Genomic DNA, 18,536 nt, shown 5'->3' with positions numbered 1-18,536 from the left:
TACATTTACTTCATAGATTAGCCAATCATGATCCATTATTTTTTAATTCAAACAAGCAAAAAACAAAAGTGATATGACTTGGAGTTACTCCATGCCAACAACAAATATTAAACTAATCATGCATGGCCAGTTTGTAGAAGAAGGGTGACCTCTCCTTGATGCTAATATCTGAGAGATGCAGTGGGCTGTGGAATTATAATATCAACACCCCTTGATAAGCACTTCAGCTAAAACAATGGATTTTCAGTGTCATTCAGATAAAGTAAAATAATAAAAGACTATGATGATTATGGAACGATGTGATCATGCATTTTCTGTTCAGTTTTTTCTGTTCAACTTTTTCTTGAAGTATGTTTTGGATTATTTTTATGCATATGATATGATACCCTTGGTCTTCAGATGATCTTAGGACCGCTGGCAGCTAAGCAGCCACAGAAAATTAAGATGTCCCCAAAAACGTTATATTTTATACTCATTTGGCCACTACTCCTCAGCAAATAGATAATGACATTTATCTCTAGGCACCTTAATTTCTATCTGCTTTTTTGTGGCAACTTTTACAAAAGGACTGTTGGCATGGAGATGTCCATGAAGATAGAACAAATAAGACATTTTGTCTTGATTCATATTGCAGGTGACAGTATACTTTTCTAGTATATATTTTACTAATTTAATACCCTACAGACATCTGAAGTACATGCATTCATTATTAATTCAAGATAAAATTGAATCAAAACAAAAAAGTGTGAAAGTGTGGGGGAAAAAATAAAATAAATGTGTGTATATATATATATATATATATATATATATATATATATATATATATATATATATATATATATATATATATATAATTTTATTTTATTTATTTTTTTAAATGCATGTGACAATTATAGGAAAATCATGATCCTTTTTCTTTTTTCATTACAATATTTTTGTGTTTTAACTGATAAGGCTGATATATATATATATCCTGAGTGAATGAGTGAATGAGTGTGAAATAATATATTAAGAGTCTTATTTACAAAGGATTCAAAAACTTTGAGTTGTGTATTGTTAAAAATAAAAAAAAGTGTTTTTTATTTTCACTGTAAAAAATTTATTTACTAGTATATAGTTACTTATTGTTTGTTGGAATATATTAGTTTATTTCAATGTCCTGAAAATGTAAACATGGCATAATAAAGAAATATTAGTAAGGTAATAAAGTAATATTAGTAAACTAATTAGTGAATTCTATTTTCTGTTACCTAGTTCTCCGATTAGTGTTATAATACAGTTTTATAATATGTTTAAAACCTATTTTTAATGAAAAAGAGAGGCTATGTTACATTCTTATACTTACTAATGACTTGAATGCATCATGTCTCTAATCCCATGTAGATGCAGCCAAATTCATATTGGGTCTATCCTCAAGTAATATCTAGATGTTCTTTTCATCCTGCACCATCAAAGCTAACCAACACAAACTTCAAACAACCATTACCAACTGCCAATCATGTTCCCAAAGAAGACAAACAAGATCCAAAATATTAATAAACTCAGGGCCACATCTACAAAGACAGTGCAGAAATCATAAACAGATGGCATAATTTGCAACATGAGTAAATAAAGTGCTCTTTCAAAAGTTGTCTCTCCCAAATCACTGATTAAATGAATTCCAAAGCGGACTGTTCTCCTCCACTTATAAATTGTTGGCCTTATTTGCAGCCAACATGTTCTACATGTTCTACATGTTCTACCTGTCCTACATGTTCTACATATTCTATCTGTTCTACATGTTCTACATGACCTTTTGCTATGTTGTCTTTTTATTTACATTTTGGGGGGGGGCCAGGGATTATTTCTATTTTACTGTTCTCTGTAGTCATTTTCACTGTATTCTTTTTGAAGAAGCTTGGTAATACCTGCTTAGTGCTTGGTGTTCATACACAGTAAATAAACTAATTCATTAATTAAACTATAAAAGTATGGTGAATTTCATGAAGTACAGTGAAGTATGAAGTGTTATTAACATATTGCATAAATATATTGTAGATTGCTTTTGTTTATACATTTTAGGTTGCAGATTTTAATCAAAGCAGCCTATATTTGTAAATATAATCATATTTGATGCAAAAATGTTTGTGTCGGTGAGGAGGAGCTGGTGTACATGCTGAATCTTAAACTGGATGTGATGTCACAAACACTGCAAAGATAGTGGTTACCTCAGCTCAGATGGAAACGTCACCAAAAATTGTTGACATTCAAGTGCAAAAAAAAAAAGAAAGATGCTAGTTTCCTGTCTGAACTGAGGTAAATACCAGAAGGTATGAGAAATGTCAAGCATATGTGGTCAGTGTGTGTTTTTTTTTCTTCTTGTTACTTTGTTCTTTTTAACTTAATGTTTTGCCACAGTGAGTCACACTTTAGGTTTTTTGTTTCACCTTTTTTGTTTCTAGCAAAAGCGATGAAATGTTACAATGATAAAATGTGACAAAATGTGTAACAAAGGACTACCAACCATTTCTAGTTAAGACTGTGAAGATAAGGTTGATAAATATGCTTGATCAGTTCTGCAGTGTACAATTGCAATTTTGTCTGAGCAGAATTAAATATAGCTTTTTTGAAGAGTATAACGTTATTGCAAAATATTGTTAGGCAGTGCAATACTAAACACAAATTTTTGTCAAGCATCTTAATGTTGGTCACACCTTCAGCCTCTGAACTGGACTCCAAGCCCCAGCATTATGCTACCTGGACCACACCCACTGTTACCTTCAGCCAATCCAGTTCACCTGATTATTAATCACACTGTCACCAGTTCTCAGTTTCCCTTGTATACAATCCCATATTTGTTTCCATATTTACTGAGCCTCGTTTGTCTATACTTTGTGATTTCAAGTGTTATTCCTATATTTTTCATCTAGTTTTTCATGTTAGTAGTGTCTAAACAGTGGGGTCAATTGGCCCAATGTTTATGGGCAAAAAGTGCTAGAAATACTAAAATCCATATAAATACATGCATATAAATACACATAAAAACAATAAGGTAAAACATGAGTTTACTTTTATTTGACTTTAATCCAAATTATACAGTAAACATATTACTTATAACTTCCACTGTTGTTCCACTGCTAATGGCACTAAGTATAACACTATGTATGGTCAGCTTTTTTATATATTTTTTGCCACTTCTTGATTATAAACGAGTGGATTTATGACTCCTTGTTTGTAAACACGGAAGTTGCAAGCAAATGCTACACAGAGCTTGAAAATGTGGCTTGCCATTGACAGTTGTTACTAGTACTTGTTAGTTTCTTGTAATTCTTTTGCTGTGAATTGAGTGAAAGTGTTATTGCCAGTAGAACTGACTAGTTCTACTGCCGCTTATTTATTTGCACTTTTGTGTGAAGGCAGCCTTACAGTGGAGCACACAGAACCCGTGATTGCTTAAACGTTTTATTATAGCATGAGGGCAGGAAATGCTTAGTGCCAGGTAACGGTCTCAGTAAGTGTTTATGTGGAGGTCTTCGCCTCCCACACATCTCTCACCTAACCATGAAGCGCTTACCTTCTTCATACTAACATTTTCCACCCGCTATCTATAAGCAGGAAAAATAAATGTAAAAAATGTAGCACAGAGGTTGGTGGAAATCTTGCACCAAGTAGCAATGCTTGTGCATACAACTATATAAATATGTTTTTCTTTCATTTCTAGCAGCAAACCTTTTGAAATATTTATTGCAGAGTGTACGGTTGCTGTATTCCTAAAGCCTACATGGTTATACAAATGGGCTTATACAAATGGTTATATACATTTTTTCACAGATCTTTTTCTTTGAGGTAAATCTGTATGAGTCTTGCCATATTCTTCCTTAAAAAAAAGTTCCAGAATCTGTTTTACCAATCTGCTTCTTCTATGTAAGAATGTCAGCAGATTGTTGCTGGTGAATCTGACAAAGTATAAATGAGTAAGGCACAAATTTTGGCCTTTTCAGAATTCCATTTAACATCAAATATACAATTCCTTACACCACTTCTACTACAGAGGTAACAGACTGCTAAAGCACGATTTTGAAATGCAATAGCGTAATATGTGGCATCAGACATACAACCAAGCAATTGACAAAGTTGTTACACTCTGCATGATGTCATATCCTCTCCGTTTCATCTCTCATAAAACAGCAGGCAGTAGGCTTCATCTGTGGAGCATCTAAAGGCTCAGTTTCAGTCTGATGAATTGTTTTCCCAGTGTGCATTTTTCAATAAATAAAAAAAACCAAATTAATATAAATGTGGCAAACCAACTGTTGCCATGCCTCAACTACACTGTAATCAGTTGCCATGGAAAAGTCATGGAAAGTCAGTAGGAAGTGACACTTACAGGGTGTAAGTGCAGTGAGTTATGTGAAACTGCAGAATGGTGTTTGTTCCCAGCAATGATCCATAGCAAGATGACGGATTGTGGGAAGGGGTGGATGGAAATTAATGTTCACAGTCTTTCATATATTTACCCTCCAGTATGCAACATTTAGATTTGATGTCCTGGGAAAAAAAAAAAATGAAAAAATGGCAAAAGGAAACCTGCATAATCACAATGTTCTTTACTTCTATATTCAATAACTTATTTATTCAGTGTTTTAAATGTTATAAATCATCAACAGTGAGGTATAGATGCAATTAAAAAAAAATAAAAGATCAAAGTGACAATGTGAATTTCATATGACAACATTTTGCCTGCAACATTGTGAAACCAAAATTACAAAGCTTCAGCCTGAACTATGAATGTCATTGTTATTCTAGCCTTATTCTTTTCTAATTTCTATTCTTTATTCTAATTTTATTCTATTTTGAACTCACACAGAAAGATTTTCTTTAAAACTTTAGAAGTTCCTTTCACTTCTGATGTCATAACAGTGTTCTTCCTTTATTCTTCATGCATCCAAATACTAATTTGTTTGGAAAATGATAATGACCAGAGTGCTTAATAATATGTTTTGTTTTTTCAGGTGAGTGACTTAACTGTCTCGGAAGAGCTCTGTCTGGAAATGAATGAATAGCATCACCATCATCCCTCTCTTTAAGCAAAGGGACAAGTGGCTCGGTGATCAGTGGGCTGTTTTTGCACCTTTAATGTTCGAGCATGTATAACTCAATACAGATTACGTGACTGACAGCTGCTAATGCAATTTTCAGTATTACCTAAGGCTCATATTTTGGTTTGTTTGTAGCACTTTGCTCGGATGAAGACTAGCTACATAGTGCTTGCACCATATGCAGCATGAAGCTTTCTTGCTGACAGATTCTTCACACTATCAGTTTTGCTCATTGTGTCTTAAGATGAAATTGAAGGTGTTGAACTGTTGCCTTTATATGTACATGCATGTCAAACTCAAAATCAAAATTAATTTTATTTATATAGTGCTTTTTACAACAGTTTCTGTCAAAAGGCATCTTAAATATGTCTGAGTCCAAGGAAGGAAAAACTCCCTATGGCATGAGGAAGAAACCTTGAGAGGAAACAAGACTCAAAGCCCATCCTCTTCTGGCCAACAATGGATGCTACAATAGCAACAATATAAACAATAAAGATCAAAATAAGTAGTAAGAGAAAGGAATAATAGCATAAATAAAGAACCAAACTATGAATGTCTATTCAGGTTTTCTAGAAGTCCTAGTTTGGGTTCAAAGATGTACATGTTTCCAAAACCCATCTTGCATGAAAATGTCTGTCAAGGGCAACAGAGAAGTAGTTGGCTGGGATGGCAAGGTGGTGGGCTACAGCATGGGGGCATCATGGGGTGGTGGGAGGAGCCATAGCAGCTGCATGTGCATGTTAACATACATCTGCAGTCACTTTGAATGGTTACAATCCTATGTGACACAGTACTGAAATCCGTTGAATGACTGTGCTTTCCAAATGGAATCCAATAATATTCAGCCTTTCTTACTTAAGCCATAGTTGATGATATTTTAAACTAGTGTTGCCCAAATTTCATCTGAAACTCTTTGCCTTCTTGGGTGAGGCTATTACTCTGCCTCTGACTCTCGCCCATCCTCTTCCTCTCTTATTTCTCCAACTTTTCACCAAGCATTTCACAGTAGTTGCTCTTACATCTTGTTACTGTGTTTATTTGTGTGTTCATTTCCAGACGTCTTCCTTAAAGGTCCACTGATTGGCAGGTGTAGACCGCAATTTCATTATTCTTTTTTATAATACACATCCATCCGAGTTCTGTCACCAATTCTCTAATGTATACATTGTCCATATTCATGTTTATCATATGGAAATATATGGAATATGGAGACTGTCTGCTTAGAGACTAAGGGTTATGCACCAAAAAGTATTTAAGGAGTCTGTAATGAGAGACATGTCTAATAAAAAGTGTTTAGATATTTACACCACTGATACAGGTAAAAGACATCAGTGTTTTGAAGACTTCTGCAATTGTTCAATAACAATGTGTAAGCAGTTGAGAAAAAGTAGTGGTAGCATTCACTTAATTAGTTTTTATTAAACTCTGCCCTGAGTAGATATGAAAAAAAACCTGTAAGATCTGTTATGATATTTATTCAGAAAAAAGATTTAAATTAATAATGGCATAATTTAATTGAATTTAATATGCTCATACAATCAGTAATTGTCTCTAAAGTGTTTCATAAAATGTAAGTGTTTCATGGTTGCAAAGTTAGAGAGTTGGTTATAGAGAAGTGTTTATTACCTCACTGTGATAGATCCACAACAGTAAAAGCTACAAAGAGTTGCAGGACTCCATTCTTAAAGAATCATAATGCTTTCTTGAGCTTTGACAAACAATTTAAATAATTTGCATATAAGACCACCAACATACACATACACAATCATACACATAGGCTCTTTAGCAATGGGCAAAAAAATAATAATAAATTGAATATATATTCTCAATATAACTAGAATTGGATTATATAGTTATAGAAGTGGAGCATTGCATTACTGTCATACATGCAGTTAATATGATCATTATGTTATATATTATGTTGTATTATATACAGTAGCCCAATGGTTAAGTTGATTGATTTGTAATCAGAAGTTTGCCAATTCGAGCCCCAACACTGCCAAGTTGATCCCCTGAGCAAGGCCCTCAATTGCATTTTGTGTTCAATCAGAATTGTAAGTTGCTTTGGACAAAAGTGTCACGTACATGTTCCTGACACTATTTAGCTATAAAAACAGGCAGATGAAATAATACACCTCTGGAAGATAGGATTTGTAAATATTACAAGTTATGTGATAGAAGAGTAGAAACATTTTTGTGCTACTGTTCTTTCTATTATGTAATAAATATCTAAATTATTTTTCTCTACATATGTTTACACTGATTTCTCTACATATGTTTACACTGATTACATTGAACATGCATGGAAATTAATACGTTATATCTTTTATGGAAGAGAAGATTATCATATATGTCATTGTGATACAAAATTACTGATTTATATATCCCTATTTATATATTTTGTGTATACATGTATTATGTGTGTCAAGTATATCTGTTTTAGACATGTCTCTGTAGTCTAATAAGTGTTAAGTTTCACTGTCTGCATGCTTGGTGTCAATTCCCTCGGTTCCCTCTGTATACACACGTGTGTGTGGATCTATGGGCCAGTTGGTCTTATATTCCTGAAAATAAACTGAAACTGAAAACTGAAAAAATAAAGGAGTGAAACAGCTCGTACTGTATGTTCAACCATGGTGTGATGTACTTTCAAAACATTTGGCTGAGCAATGTTTAAACAGAATATTATTTTAGCAGTTCAATGACAACATTGCTATTTGAAAATAAGTGTTCAGCCCATTACTAATTGTTCTTCAAGTATCCATTTATTTTATGTCATACTAATAAATCATATAATAAATACTCTCTAGGTGTGAGATCATTGTCCATAAACTATTCAACCAGTGTCCATAAAGGCTTGAACATACAATTACCAATGACTTTGACAATTGAGTTAAAGGTTTAAAGGGATTTAGAGAAAGAAGATAAGGCTGATAGTCCCATAACTTCAGCATGGGGTGTACAGGCAGCAGGGGAACCACAAGTATTGGCTGCTGTTAATCATGTTTTAAAGGCTGGTGACCATTTAACTAAGGATGTGCAAAAGTAGGAACCCTTTCCTCCACAAGTCCATATCTACAATCTCAGCCACCAAGGTCAAGGCTGACTTTCAACCCCACTAGTAAACGATTTTGGCAGTGTGGAGAATTGGGTTATATAAGTAGGAAGTGCCCTAAGTAGGTAGGAAAATAGGTAGGTGGGTGTGACCCCCTATTTTTGTGACCCCCTTAGTAAAGCCCTGGCTGTAAAACAGACCTTGGTTTGGAGTTTTTATATAGGTGGTCAAAATATGGATGGACAAGTGTCTGGTTTATATGGGAGCCAAGGTTTTGGGTGATTTTTTATCAGTTCTTGGAGATTTATTTAAATATGCGCATGACGCAATGATTCATGTGTGTACATGAAACACAAATGATTTAAGAGAAGAGACTGTTCCAATTTTTGTCATATAAAACCATAATTGTATTTTATTTATTTATTTATTTATTTTTTAAACCATACCACATCTGCTTTTTGGAATAAAAGCAGATGGGACTCAGTGAGACTGAGAATGGGTGGTGTTAAAAGATGTTTCCCATATGAAAGATGTTTCAGTATTATTGTCACAAATACCAACAGCAGAATTTTGGCAATAGAAAACAAAAGAGCACATGAACACATGAAGTCCTTTCAGACATTCTGTCATGATTTTCCTCTGCTGCACCTCAAGGGGTCAGTCCCACACAGGTAGCCAGAGCCATTTCATTTGAATACTTCTCTTGAGCCCCCACAAATTTAATAGTGTGAAAATGTAATCAATAGTTACTTTAGGTGTGTGGCCCCTTTTTCTGCTATGAGGCACAATATTAATTTTGACTCTAGTATATGTTTCTGTAAGGACCTGCTGATAGTCATTATGGTCATTACTGTATATGCAGTGAGAGTGTTGTATGTTTTGACTTTATGTAATAAAGCTCAATGAGCATATGAACATAAACTCTTTAACAAGTTCTTTTTTATATACAATCCTTGAAAATGACAGGAGAATGATAAAAACAAATAGACAAGGAAACAACAAATACATGTTGAAAATATATTGATTTTGTCTGTGATATGCATGAATTCTAATTTATTGAAAAATACCAGTATATACCAATAAATACCAATACCATTATATAAATTTAGCTAAGTATTCTTTGTGTTAGATTCACATATATGTTTATAAACATATATGCACATACTTCATTGATTACATTCTGGACTTAGGAACCCCAGAAACACACACACACACAAACACACACACAGAGAGAGAGAGAGAGAGAGAGAGAGACAGAGAGAGAGAGAGAGAGAGAGAGAGAGAGAGAGAGAGAGAGAGAGAGAGAGAGAGAGAGAGAAACTAAACAATTATCCATCACACAAATCCACATCCTTTCCAGGGCCACATCAGTGTCCGTGTTCAGTGGAAAAACTCAAAACCCACTGGGCCCCAGAACCCACTGTTAACCATCAGTTCAACACCCACCCTCCCTCTCGCCACTACAAACGCACCACTGAGAGAGAATCATTTTAGTGCTGTCATGAGACCAAATAGAGTCCCCGGAAGACTGTTTTACTACTCCCTAAATTTCCTCATTATGTGCACAAAGGAAAAACCCTCAATTAGTGGTCACCAGGCTTTGCTGGTCCACCACATCACTGCTGTTGTTGATCTGTTAACATATCCATTGTATACAAATTATCCTTTTTATTGGATGTTGTGTAATTGTTATTAGGTGATATGTTTGTATTTGTTTATCAGCAAGGGAACATGCATTATATCAATAATCAGTCTTTTATGATGCTTCAGCGTGCTTTGAACATATGCTCACACACTCACACACGCACACATGAACACACACATACACACAATTATAATATAATATATGAAAGTTTATCTGGACAACTGCCAAATGCAGAAAATGTAAATATATATTTTTCTAAGTTTGTGTACCTCAAAATGATTGTTAAAGAAACATTGCTTAATTGCTGCTCACACCAGCATTAACAAGAAAAATGTCATCTTTATTTATCATTGTCCAAGAAGCAAAAACATTGAATATTTTTTTTGTTATTATTAGAGCTGAAGCTTGTTATCTAGGCCTTCTGACAATGCTTTTTCTGTGAAACCAAACATTTTTTAAAATACCCTTTCATGTGGCTGTTAATGTGAATGTTCGACAAATAGAGAAAATATATATGATAAAAAAAATATATGAGCAGTTATAACTGGGATTTGTTGTGGATTTTCTTGGCATTATGAGTTTCTATTATATGCCTCATTTATCTGAAAAATTTATGAATTTAGGATTTTATTCACAATAATGAATGTAAAACTGCCATAACCATGCCGAATGAATTAAGTAATAGTTGTTCATGTCATTGGGAGTAACTGATTTATAATATTCAGTGTGAGCTTCAAATGCTCAAAATTATAAACAAAATAAATATTGTCTGTTATTCAGATATGTAATCAGCAGGTGAAATATTTAAGTGGGATAGTTGTTGTGGTTGTTGTTAATACTAGTATCAGCAAGCTACTTTTAGGTTACCTGTTACAAAGTTAATTATTGAAAGCCCCACACTTCAAGATTTGAAGGTTTAAAATTAATCTGGATTTAGCTTTAAAGGCATTCTGCCTATTTGTTGCTGCATCACAGAAGCTGTCATCTAGGTATGAGAACAGTTTACTAACTCCTATTTTAGAGATAAAAGACCATTGGCAAACCAATATATCCTCTTGAAGGAGGGTTATTTATTTGACAAACAGACATCTCCATACTAGGCAACTGCAGTTGATAAGAGGTCTATAGCAGTAATGGAATTTCTTTACAAGGTAGAGAAAATATATACACACATATAGATTAACTGTTCTTTCCACAGAGGAAACCTGCATCAGTGCAACAGCGCAGCACAAGCGTGTTGATTTGATCTTGTGTGTCTTTAAATAGAAGCCACGCTTTGGCTTTCAGGCAAAGAAAAGAGAGATTACACTTTTTTATTACACATTTGTGTGTGTGTGTGTGTGTGCGCGCGCGCGTGTGTGTGTGTGTGTGTGTGTGTGTGTGCTTCTGTGCCTCTGTAGTCTTCAGTGTGCATATGTCTCACTGTGTATGTGTGTATCTAGTGCGTAAGCAGTGAGAAGTGAAGGGCTTGGCGTCACATCAAAGGCCCCACCAAGTCTTTGCATTAACAAGGCTCTTTGTTTCCTGCAACACCAATTACAACAGGTCTCCTCCTCAATGGCCATGCTACGAAGAGCATGGAACCTCCTGTTCAAAGCTTTTTCCTCTTCTAGACAGCCAAAAAAATTATACTATTTGTGAAAACTCACCAACACCAAGGCTTTTACTAAATACTAAAAACAATCATATAAGCCTTTAAAATTTGGGAAAATGTATATATAACTGTAAGGGGTTTAGAATTATTAGCACCAAAATTCAAAGATTCAAATTGTTACTTTTCTACTTAAAACATAAGGCTTTTTGACCAAACAAAAATGTGTTGAATTATTCTGCCTATGTTAAATGTCTGACTAAATTAGTAATAATTCTTCTGGTGAATGGTAAACATGTTATGTCATTGAAACTCATGGACAGCACATTGGTTTTGTTTATCTTGTTTAATGTGTACAGTGTTTTGGGCAATAAAGAAAATGTGTGTGTGTGTGTGTGTGTGTGTGTGTGTGTGTGTGTGTGTGTGTGTGTGTGTGTGTGTGTGTGTGCGCTTGATTGTGCAGTAAGGCAGTTGAGCTCTCCATAGCAGAAGTGTTGTAGCTATGTGAGAGGGTGACGCAACTGCTCAACTTTGGTCTGTGGGGTTTCATCACTCTATATAATAATCCCACCTATCATGGAATACTTGCTATCATCTCAAAAGAATCAAGAATTCAGCCCAGTCAAGCGGCTAGCTGCTTTAGATAATTATAAATTTGAAAAGGTCAACTTAAAATCGGTGCTATCTTAAACCATTTTCAATTAATAGTGAATATTATTTTTCAATGAATTATGTGGTACCTCTTCTGAACAGAATAAGACAAAATTCTGCCCTTAATCTTAAATCCAACATCAAATAAATCCTCCACTTTCAATAATCAGTGGGCTATCAGAACCCTGAACCCAAAAGTAGCCTCCATTCAAAAAGGAACAAAAAAAGATTCATAAGCGTGTTTATAGTATACTAGATACTGCAAGGGAGAGATTTTTTTGGAAGGAATGACCAATAAAATGTACACAAGTGGCTTGAGTTAAGCTGTGTTTCTTTAGATGTGGGTTGACCTCAGTGAAAGGATATGATGTAATTAGTTTTCTGCTTTAATGTGCCTGGAGTTTATTTAGAACTTGCAGTATATAATTTTTAGGAACTCCAATTTATCATTTAAACCAGCAAAGCTTGTGCAAAAAAGGCCACTCTAGCTAAGCATGAAATAACTTTTTTTGTTATCCAAATACCTAAATGCTAAAAGCTAAATTATATCACAATGAAGTAAAAATCATCTTATTCATAGTTTGGGATTTTCTCTTCTCTTCAACAAACAATAGAAAAACTACTGTAGGAATACAACTTAATGTTTGGTTGTACTCAACAATAAAGCACAATGTAAAAAGACATGTCAATAATAAGCTAATTGTACTTTTAAAATATCTTTCTTTGTACTTCCCAGCCAAACCTAAAACTACACATTAACTCTTGGGAAACAGGTTATACATCTTCTAGTCCTCTATAAATGTATATAGATGTAAAAATACAAACCTGAAATATAATATTTGAAAAGTTTAAAAAGCAATTTTCTACATTATTTAAGTGAATGTATTTTCTGCAGATTCATTTCAGACTGTTGTTATTCCTAAAAAAAACAATTTTGCTAAATTATTCAAGATACTTAAGCTATCACTTATGAAATATAATAATCCTTGATACAGTCCAGCTCCATTGCTGACTGTTGTGTATATCAGTCTGATCACAATTTTTCTGCATACAAGCAGAGTACTTCACAATTGCATGTACATGATCAGCAATTATTGCTCTATAAAAAAGTAAATGCAGGGCATTTTTATTACTGACTTTCCATGTTCCATGTTTCTTCAGGGCAAAACTGATTTAGACACTTATATTTTGTGGCCTGTCTACAATTATAAACTAGATAAAAGCATAATCAGATGAAAAAGGATGAGTCATTCTAACACTAAATGGGCAACCTGAAACTGACTCCAAAGCATGGACATAGAAAACTGATTTAGTCCAAGAACCACAAAAGAGAGGAAGAGAAAGAAGATATTTAGACCATTGGAAGAAGCATGAGCTCTGATAGGCAAAGTGGTGAAATGCATTAAGAAATCATGAGGTAAATGATGTAGAAAAACTGGTTCTGTGAAAAACAGCTGTCTATATTTAATCAAGGCGAATAAACAAGGTCTCATTTATAATTTAAATTTGCATGCATTAAGATGCTTGTTTTTAATCGTTTTATTAATATGCATGGATGATATTGTATAAATATGCAGCCTTATGCAAATATTGGGCATAATTTCTGTTTGTATTTAATTCTAATTCCCAGCTGTGATTACTTTTCATTCAAGCCAATAGAATAACTCAAATATTAAAAGGCAGCATGAGAGTGTATAAATATTTCTCCAAACTCATAGGGCTGTGATCTAAAACTAAAACTTCACCCAAAATTCATCAGTAAAAAATAACCACAGGAATGTAGTGTACTTGTCCAAAATAATAGCCACATGAAGGTAGTGTACTTGTATAAAAGTTACTTTATTTGTTTGTTTGATTGGTTGGTTGTGTTTTGAAGCTGCTTAAGAAGGAACGTAATAAAATCTTCTGTGTAAATATTTTTTTTGGTTTGTCAATTTAATTTCATAAATTTCCCTGAATTAAACGTAATGTTTAATCATAAGAATTTTCTACATATTTCTACGTATTTGTGTGAAACTGGCTAAAGATATTCAAAAAACAAACCACTAGGACTGGCTGTCTCTTTATAACGGATATAACTTGTTTACCAATTGTTTAAGGGTGCTTTATGCCATGAAATCGGTGAGAATGTCTATAGTACCAACTGCAGAGCTAACAACAGTCTAAATGCCAGATGTTAATACACACAGTCTGTGCGTTTTACTAGCTTGTAGAGGCGTTCTTCGTGGTTAAAGGGTATACTCTCACAAACTCTTGACTAAGTGTTAAAACTCATGAATAATGTCAGAATACTGAAGTAGTGTGTCTCTTTAAGAGCGGAACCCTACGCTGAAACAATTGTACAACCCCCAACAAGTCATTGAGTCTGTCAGTCACCGATCGGTGCGCTTTGATGTTCTCAGTACTAGCCTTGTCTTGAGCTCAAAAGCACTATTTGTTGCTGTCGGGCTACAATACTTTCAAGTTGCGGAGATCCTACATAGGTCACAGTAACAACTTTTTCTCTCATCCAGTGAGCTCTTTAAGAAAAGGACAAGAATAATACAAAGTTTGTTTCGCTTATAACAGGAAAAGGCAGTGTTTTAATTTCTTTTTCAAAGCAAAATGCCGCAGCTCAATACCGGAGGGGGGGATGATCTCGGAGCCAACGATGAAATGATTTCCTTCAAAGATGAAGGCGAACAAGACGAGAAAATACAAGAAAACGCTTTTACAGAGAGGGACTTGGCTGACCTCAAGTCGTCTTTGGTGAATGAATCAGAGATAAATCAGAACACAAACGCAGCGGTAGGTATACGAGAGAGCTCCCCGCATTCTGGTGCAACGGACAGTCGTTATTTCGCTTGATGTTTTTATTGTTTTGCTAAAGCGACACACTTAACAAAGTAACATCTTTTCTGGCATTCCCCCGGATGCATGCAGGTGGTTAGAAGGGGACATCAAGACGAACAGAGAGTGTACGCGGAGAAACATAGGGAACTTCTTGACGACGGTAAGTCTATATGCTTCATACTCTACAGTGTGTACTGTAAAGATGAAGGGACCGTTTAACTCTGAAAGGGATTTTGATGAAAATATATTACTGAAAATTCCATCGCCTTTTCGCCATAGTGTATGCATATAGCTGATGGGGTTTTTTTTTTTACCTTTTGTGGGAAACCAAATAGGCTTCCTAGACAAATTGCGTCGTCAATTACTCAGTATTGTTTTTATTACTGGGCTAAGAAACTAGAGAAAGTTACCACGCGTATGCCTTAATTCTTTGATATTTGAAGCTACGTAAGATTCGTAAAGTTCTGGGATATGGGGGGATATTCTAATATGGGATATCCTTGGATAAATATATTGGATAATATGTAAATATATATTGGATATATAGGATATTCTAATTTATGCGTGAAAGTCTATACCACATTTCTACATTTCTTTTAAACATTTATTGGATCCATAACTCTAAACTGACTATTAGGCTTGGTGAGCTGGAGAACTTTTAAAAAACTTTTATCTGTTTAACTTTTAGTCCCAAAGCATCAAGATGGAGGAATGTATAAAACACCTGCATACTCTGGATACCCATTTCTAATGCTGCCAGACCCATATCTTCCCAATGGGCCAGTCTCTCCCACTGTAAGTTCCTCCTGTTTTTCTTTATGATGCAGATAACCGAAGCTTATCCTGATTTTTCTCAGTCAAGTAAACAAAGAGATGTCTGCTTAGCCAGCAGGAATTAGACGATAGTTCTGATTAGATAATGACACCAGTCTAGTGAAACTGATGTTGAAAGTTAATCATAACAGTGACCTAGTCTAGAAGAAAAATGACCCAAAAGAGATCTAATCTTAATCCTATGTCAGATGTGTTCTGTGGATAGAAGTATTTAAATTCATCATATAATTTTTTATTGCCGAAGCAGCTATAGCTAAAATAATTTAAATTAAAGGTTTTTTTTGTACTGTTGACTTTTAAGCTTAATGAATCGCTTACTTGGTATATTTTATTTCAAGAACTTTACTGAACCTAAAAGTTGTTTCTTTGTATAAAATACTTGATGATTTGACCTCTTGATCTCAGAACGAAGGGTACACTGAATGCAACTATTACTGAAATAGCCATTAAATAATTTTCATATCTGTTTCATAACTGTATTTTTTTCCCTTTTTAAAGACATATTTATAATTCCTACAAAACATTATGATCTAAATCACAATCTTTAAATACGGTCTTTGATACCATACACTGTGCACATGTGTATTTGGGTATCCATGCATGTTTAGGTTAATGCATATGTATAATTTTTGTATGAGGCAAAAATGTCTTGTAACAAAGATGGGCTACATTCTTTGTATAACCGTAGAAGGTCAGTAACTTCTTTTTGTGTTCAATGAGTTGAAGAGTTTACACATGCTCTGGTGGGATGCTTTTAACTGAGCAGGTCAGATTATAGCCAATCTTTCATTAAATTGTCCTGTTGATGTAGTTGATGTGCAACCTTTTAAAATGTCTTCGGTAAAGCATCATTTTGCTGACATCCAACAGAGAGCACTCAGTGTTTAATTATTTGTGCCATACTACCTGTTTTAGACAATGATCTTTGCTAATAATTATGCCATTACGTGTCATATAACATACACCTTGGTTTTCATTGTTATGGATATTAAAGCCACAGTATTTCTACAATGCTACCCTATCCCTCTAAACTGAACTTTGGAAAGTAATGATGGAAAGGCTTGAGTGCTTGTTCCCCCAAAACTAGCAAACAAAATTTTATTTTTATTAACTTTTTATTACTATTATTATTGGCGCACATTCAAGTCAGAGCCACACCTATGTCAACTCTAGGTGAGAAATATAAGTAATTGGCAAAGGGGTGTCTCAAAGTGGTACCATCAGAAATATATTGTTGTGTATTTGGTTGTGTAAGTAATGCTATTAAAATAATTTTAGACAATAACATGGCCAGTCACATTGGTTTGGCACTTGTTTTGTCACTGAAAGAAAACAGCTTTTAGTGTTATTATCGAACACTGTGGGAAAAGTAACCTTTTCAACTCTTTCCTACCTTATATAACATTTATATATCTAATACCCTTAAGTTCTCATTTATTTATTTGTTTAACACCTTGTTTGGTTCTAATGAACAGTTTTACTAGATATTCTATGCCTGTACATTGCATTGTTGATGTTAGTCTTTGGCATGGCAGTGTGGGGAAATCACACAATAGATTTATTGAAACTATCATTACAGTAACTGGAGTTTGAAGTCTCTCTAGTGATTTTAATATTTCATGGAGATATAGTTCTTTGAAAATCACATTGAAACTTAAAGATCCTTCTTATGAAAAGTTATAGATGGTTAGGTTTAGGTCCTAGTGTTTAGACTTTCCAGTTGTATCCTTTCTAACATCTGTATTCATATAGAATCCAAGGACATTTCTCATTCTTTGTAATTTGCACAAAGTTTTGGTAAGATCTCATTTGTCATAACATGGTACATATACAGTTGTAAACGTAACTTCATTTATTATTCTATGTGTCTCGACAGGGACATTGTCTTTGGCAAGTTAATTTCTTGGCCAAATTCCAAAATTCAAAATGAATTAGACAGGTATACCTTTTAAGTAAAAACTTTACCATTTTGTTCAACATAAGTGAAATGAGCTTTTGAGCAAAGAAGGGAATTTGTGGGTTAACAGTTAGTGGAATTGCAACTGAAGTCACTGAAAAGAAACTAAAGGAAGTAATACAGAATTGTCAAAAAAATATTTGGAGGGCCTCCTTAGCTTTCCTGGACAGACAATGTTATTGACTGCACTTGAGCTGTTAGTGCTTTGAAAAAGTGAACCAGGAGAGATTAGTTCTCAATTAAGATCAGTAGAGCTGTGCCTTCTGGTCATATTAAAGAAAAAAACCTGACCTTTTATAGAACCTTTGAGCTGTCCTCTGTGTGTTCTCTTTAGTCTCTGCTTAACATTACTCCATGCAAACCTCTCAGTCTGCATTTTCCAAATTTTCTTTTAAGGAAAGCTTGTTTGTTCTGAAAATGTTTGGATTTTCAGAATCCAAATCCTGATTAAAAGTATTTGTGTGTGGCTATTATTATTATTTTTCTATTTTTTAGAATTTACTGATATTTGAATATGTCCAGTTTGCCCCGATGTGGCTGCTTAACTGAGACCGAAAGCACTGGTTTCCAGAAGACTTCACATTGTAGTTGACATGGGCCAATTTGTACACTAAGATGTAACTCCAGTGTTCTGACAGAGAATGAACATTTGGTTCATTGTTATGCAGAAAATGGGATTATCTTGATTTTACCCATATTTCTGGGGGTTCCCTATATCTATGTATTTGCTCCAAAATATCTCTTCTTGTCTTTCCCCTCTGCTTGTTTTTCCCCTAGTTTATGGGATTCATTACTTGTAAAGCCATGGATTGCTTGTTCCTAACCCATGCTTCCTTGTCTTGTATTGTGAGGCTGTGTTGATTCTGGCTTGTTCAACCAACTTTGGTTTCTGT

General features: G+C 34.3%; 1 protein-coding gene across 3 annotated transcripts in view; it reads left to right on the top strand.

Moving 5' to 3' along the window:
- The first annotated feature begins 14,397 nt into the window (after positions 1-14,397).
- tcf7 (transcription factor 7) overlaps positions 14,398-18,536 on the top strand; it is a 37,876-nt gene continuing 33,737 nt past the window's right edge. For all 3 annotated transcript variants that reach the window (XM_027011002.2, XM_027011000.2, XM_027011003.2), the window contains exons 1-3: positions 14,398-14,807; positions 14,943-15,012; positions 15,541-15,647. In XM_027011002.2, coding sequence (XP_026866803.2) covers positions 14,625-14,807; positions 14,943-15,012; positions 15,541-15,647 — 360 coding nt within the window. In that variant the 5' untranslated portion in view covers positions 14,398-14,624. The remainder of the gene's footprint in view (positions 14,808-14,942; positions 15,013-15,540; positions 15,648-18,536) is intronic.

This window comes from Electrophorus electricus, chromosome 6 (genome assembly GCF_013358815.1).
Source record: "Electrophorus electricus isolate fEleEle1 chromosome 6, fEleEle1.pri, whole genome shotgun sequence".
Classification (NCBI taxonomy): domain Eukaryota; kingdom Metazoa; phylum Chordata; class Actinopteri; order Gymnotiformes; family Gymnotidae; genus Electrophorus; species Electrophorus electricus.
Note: the sequence above shows the minus strand (reverse complement) of the source record. Positions and strands in the feature narration are given on the sequence as shown.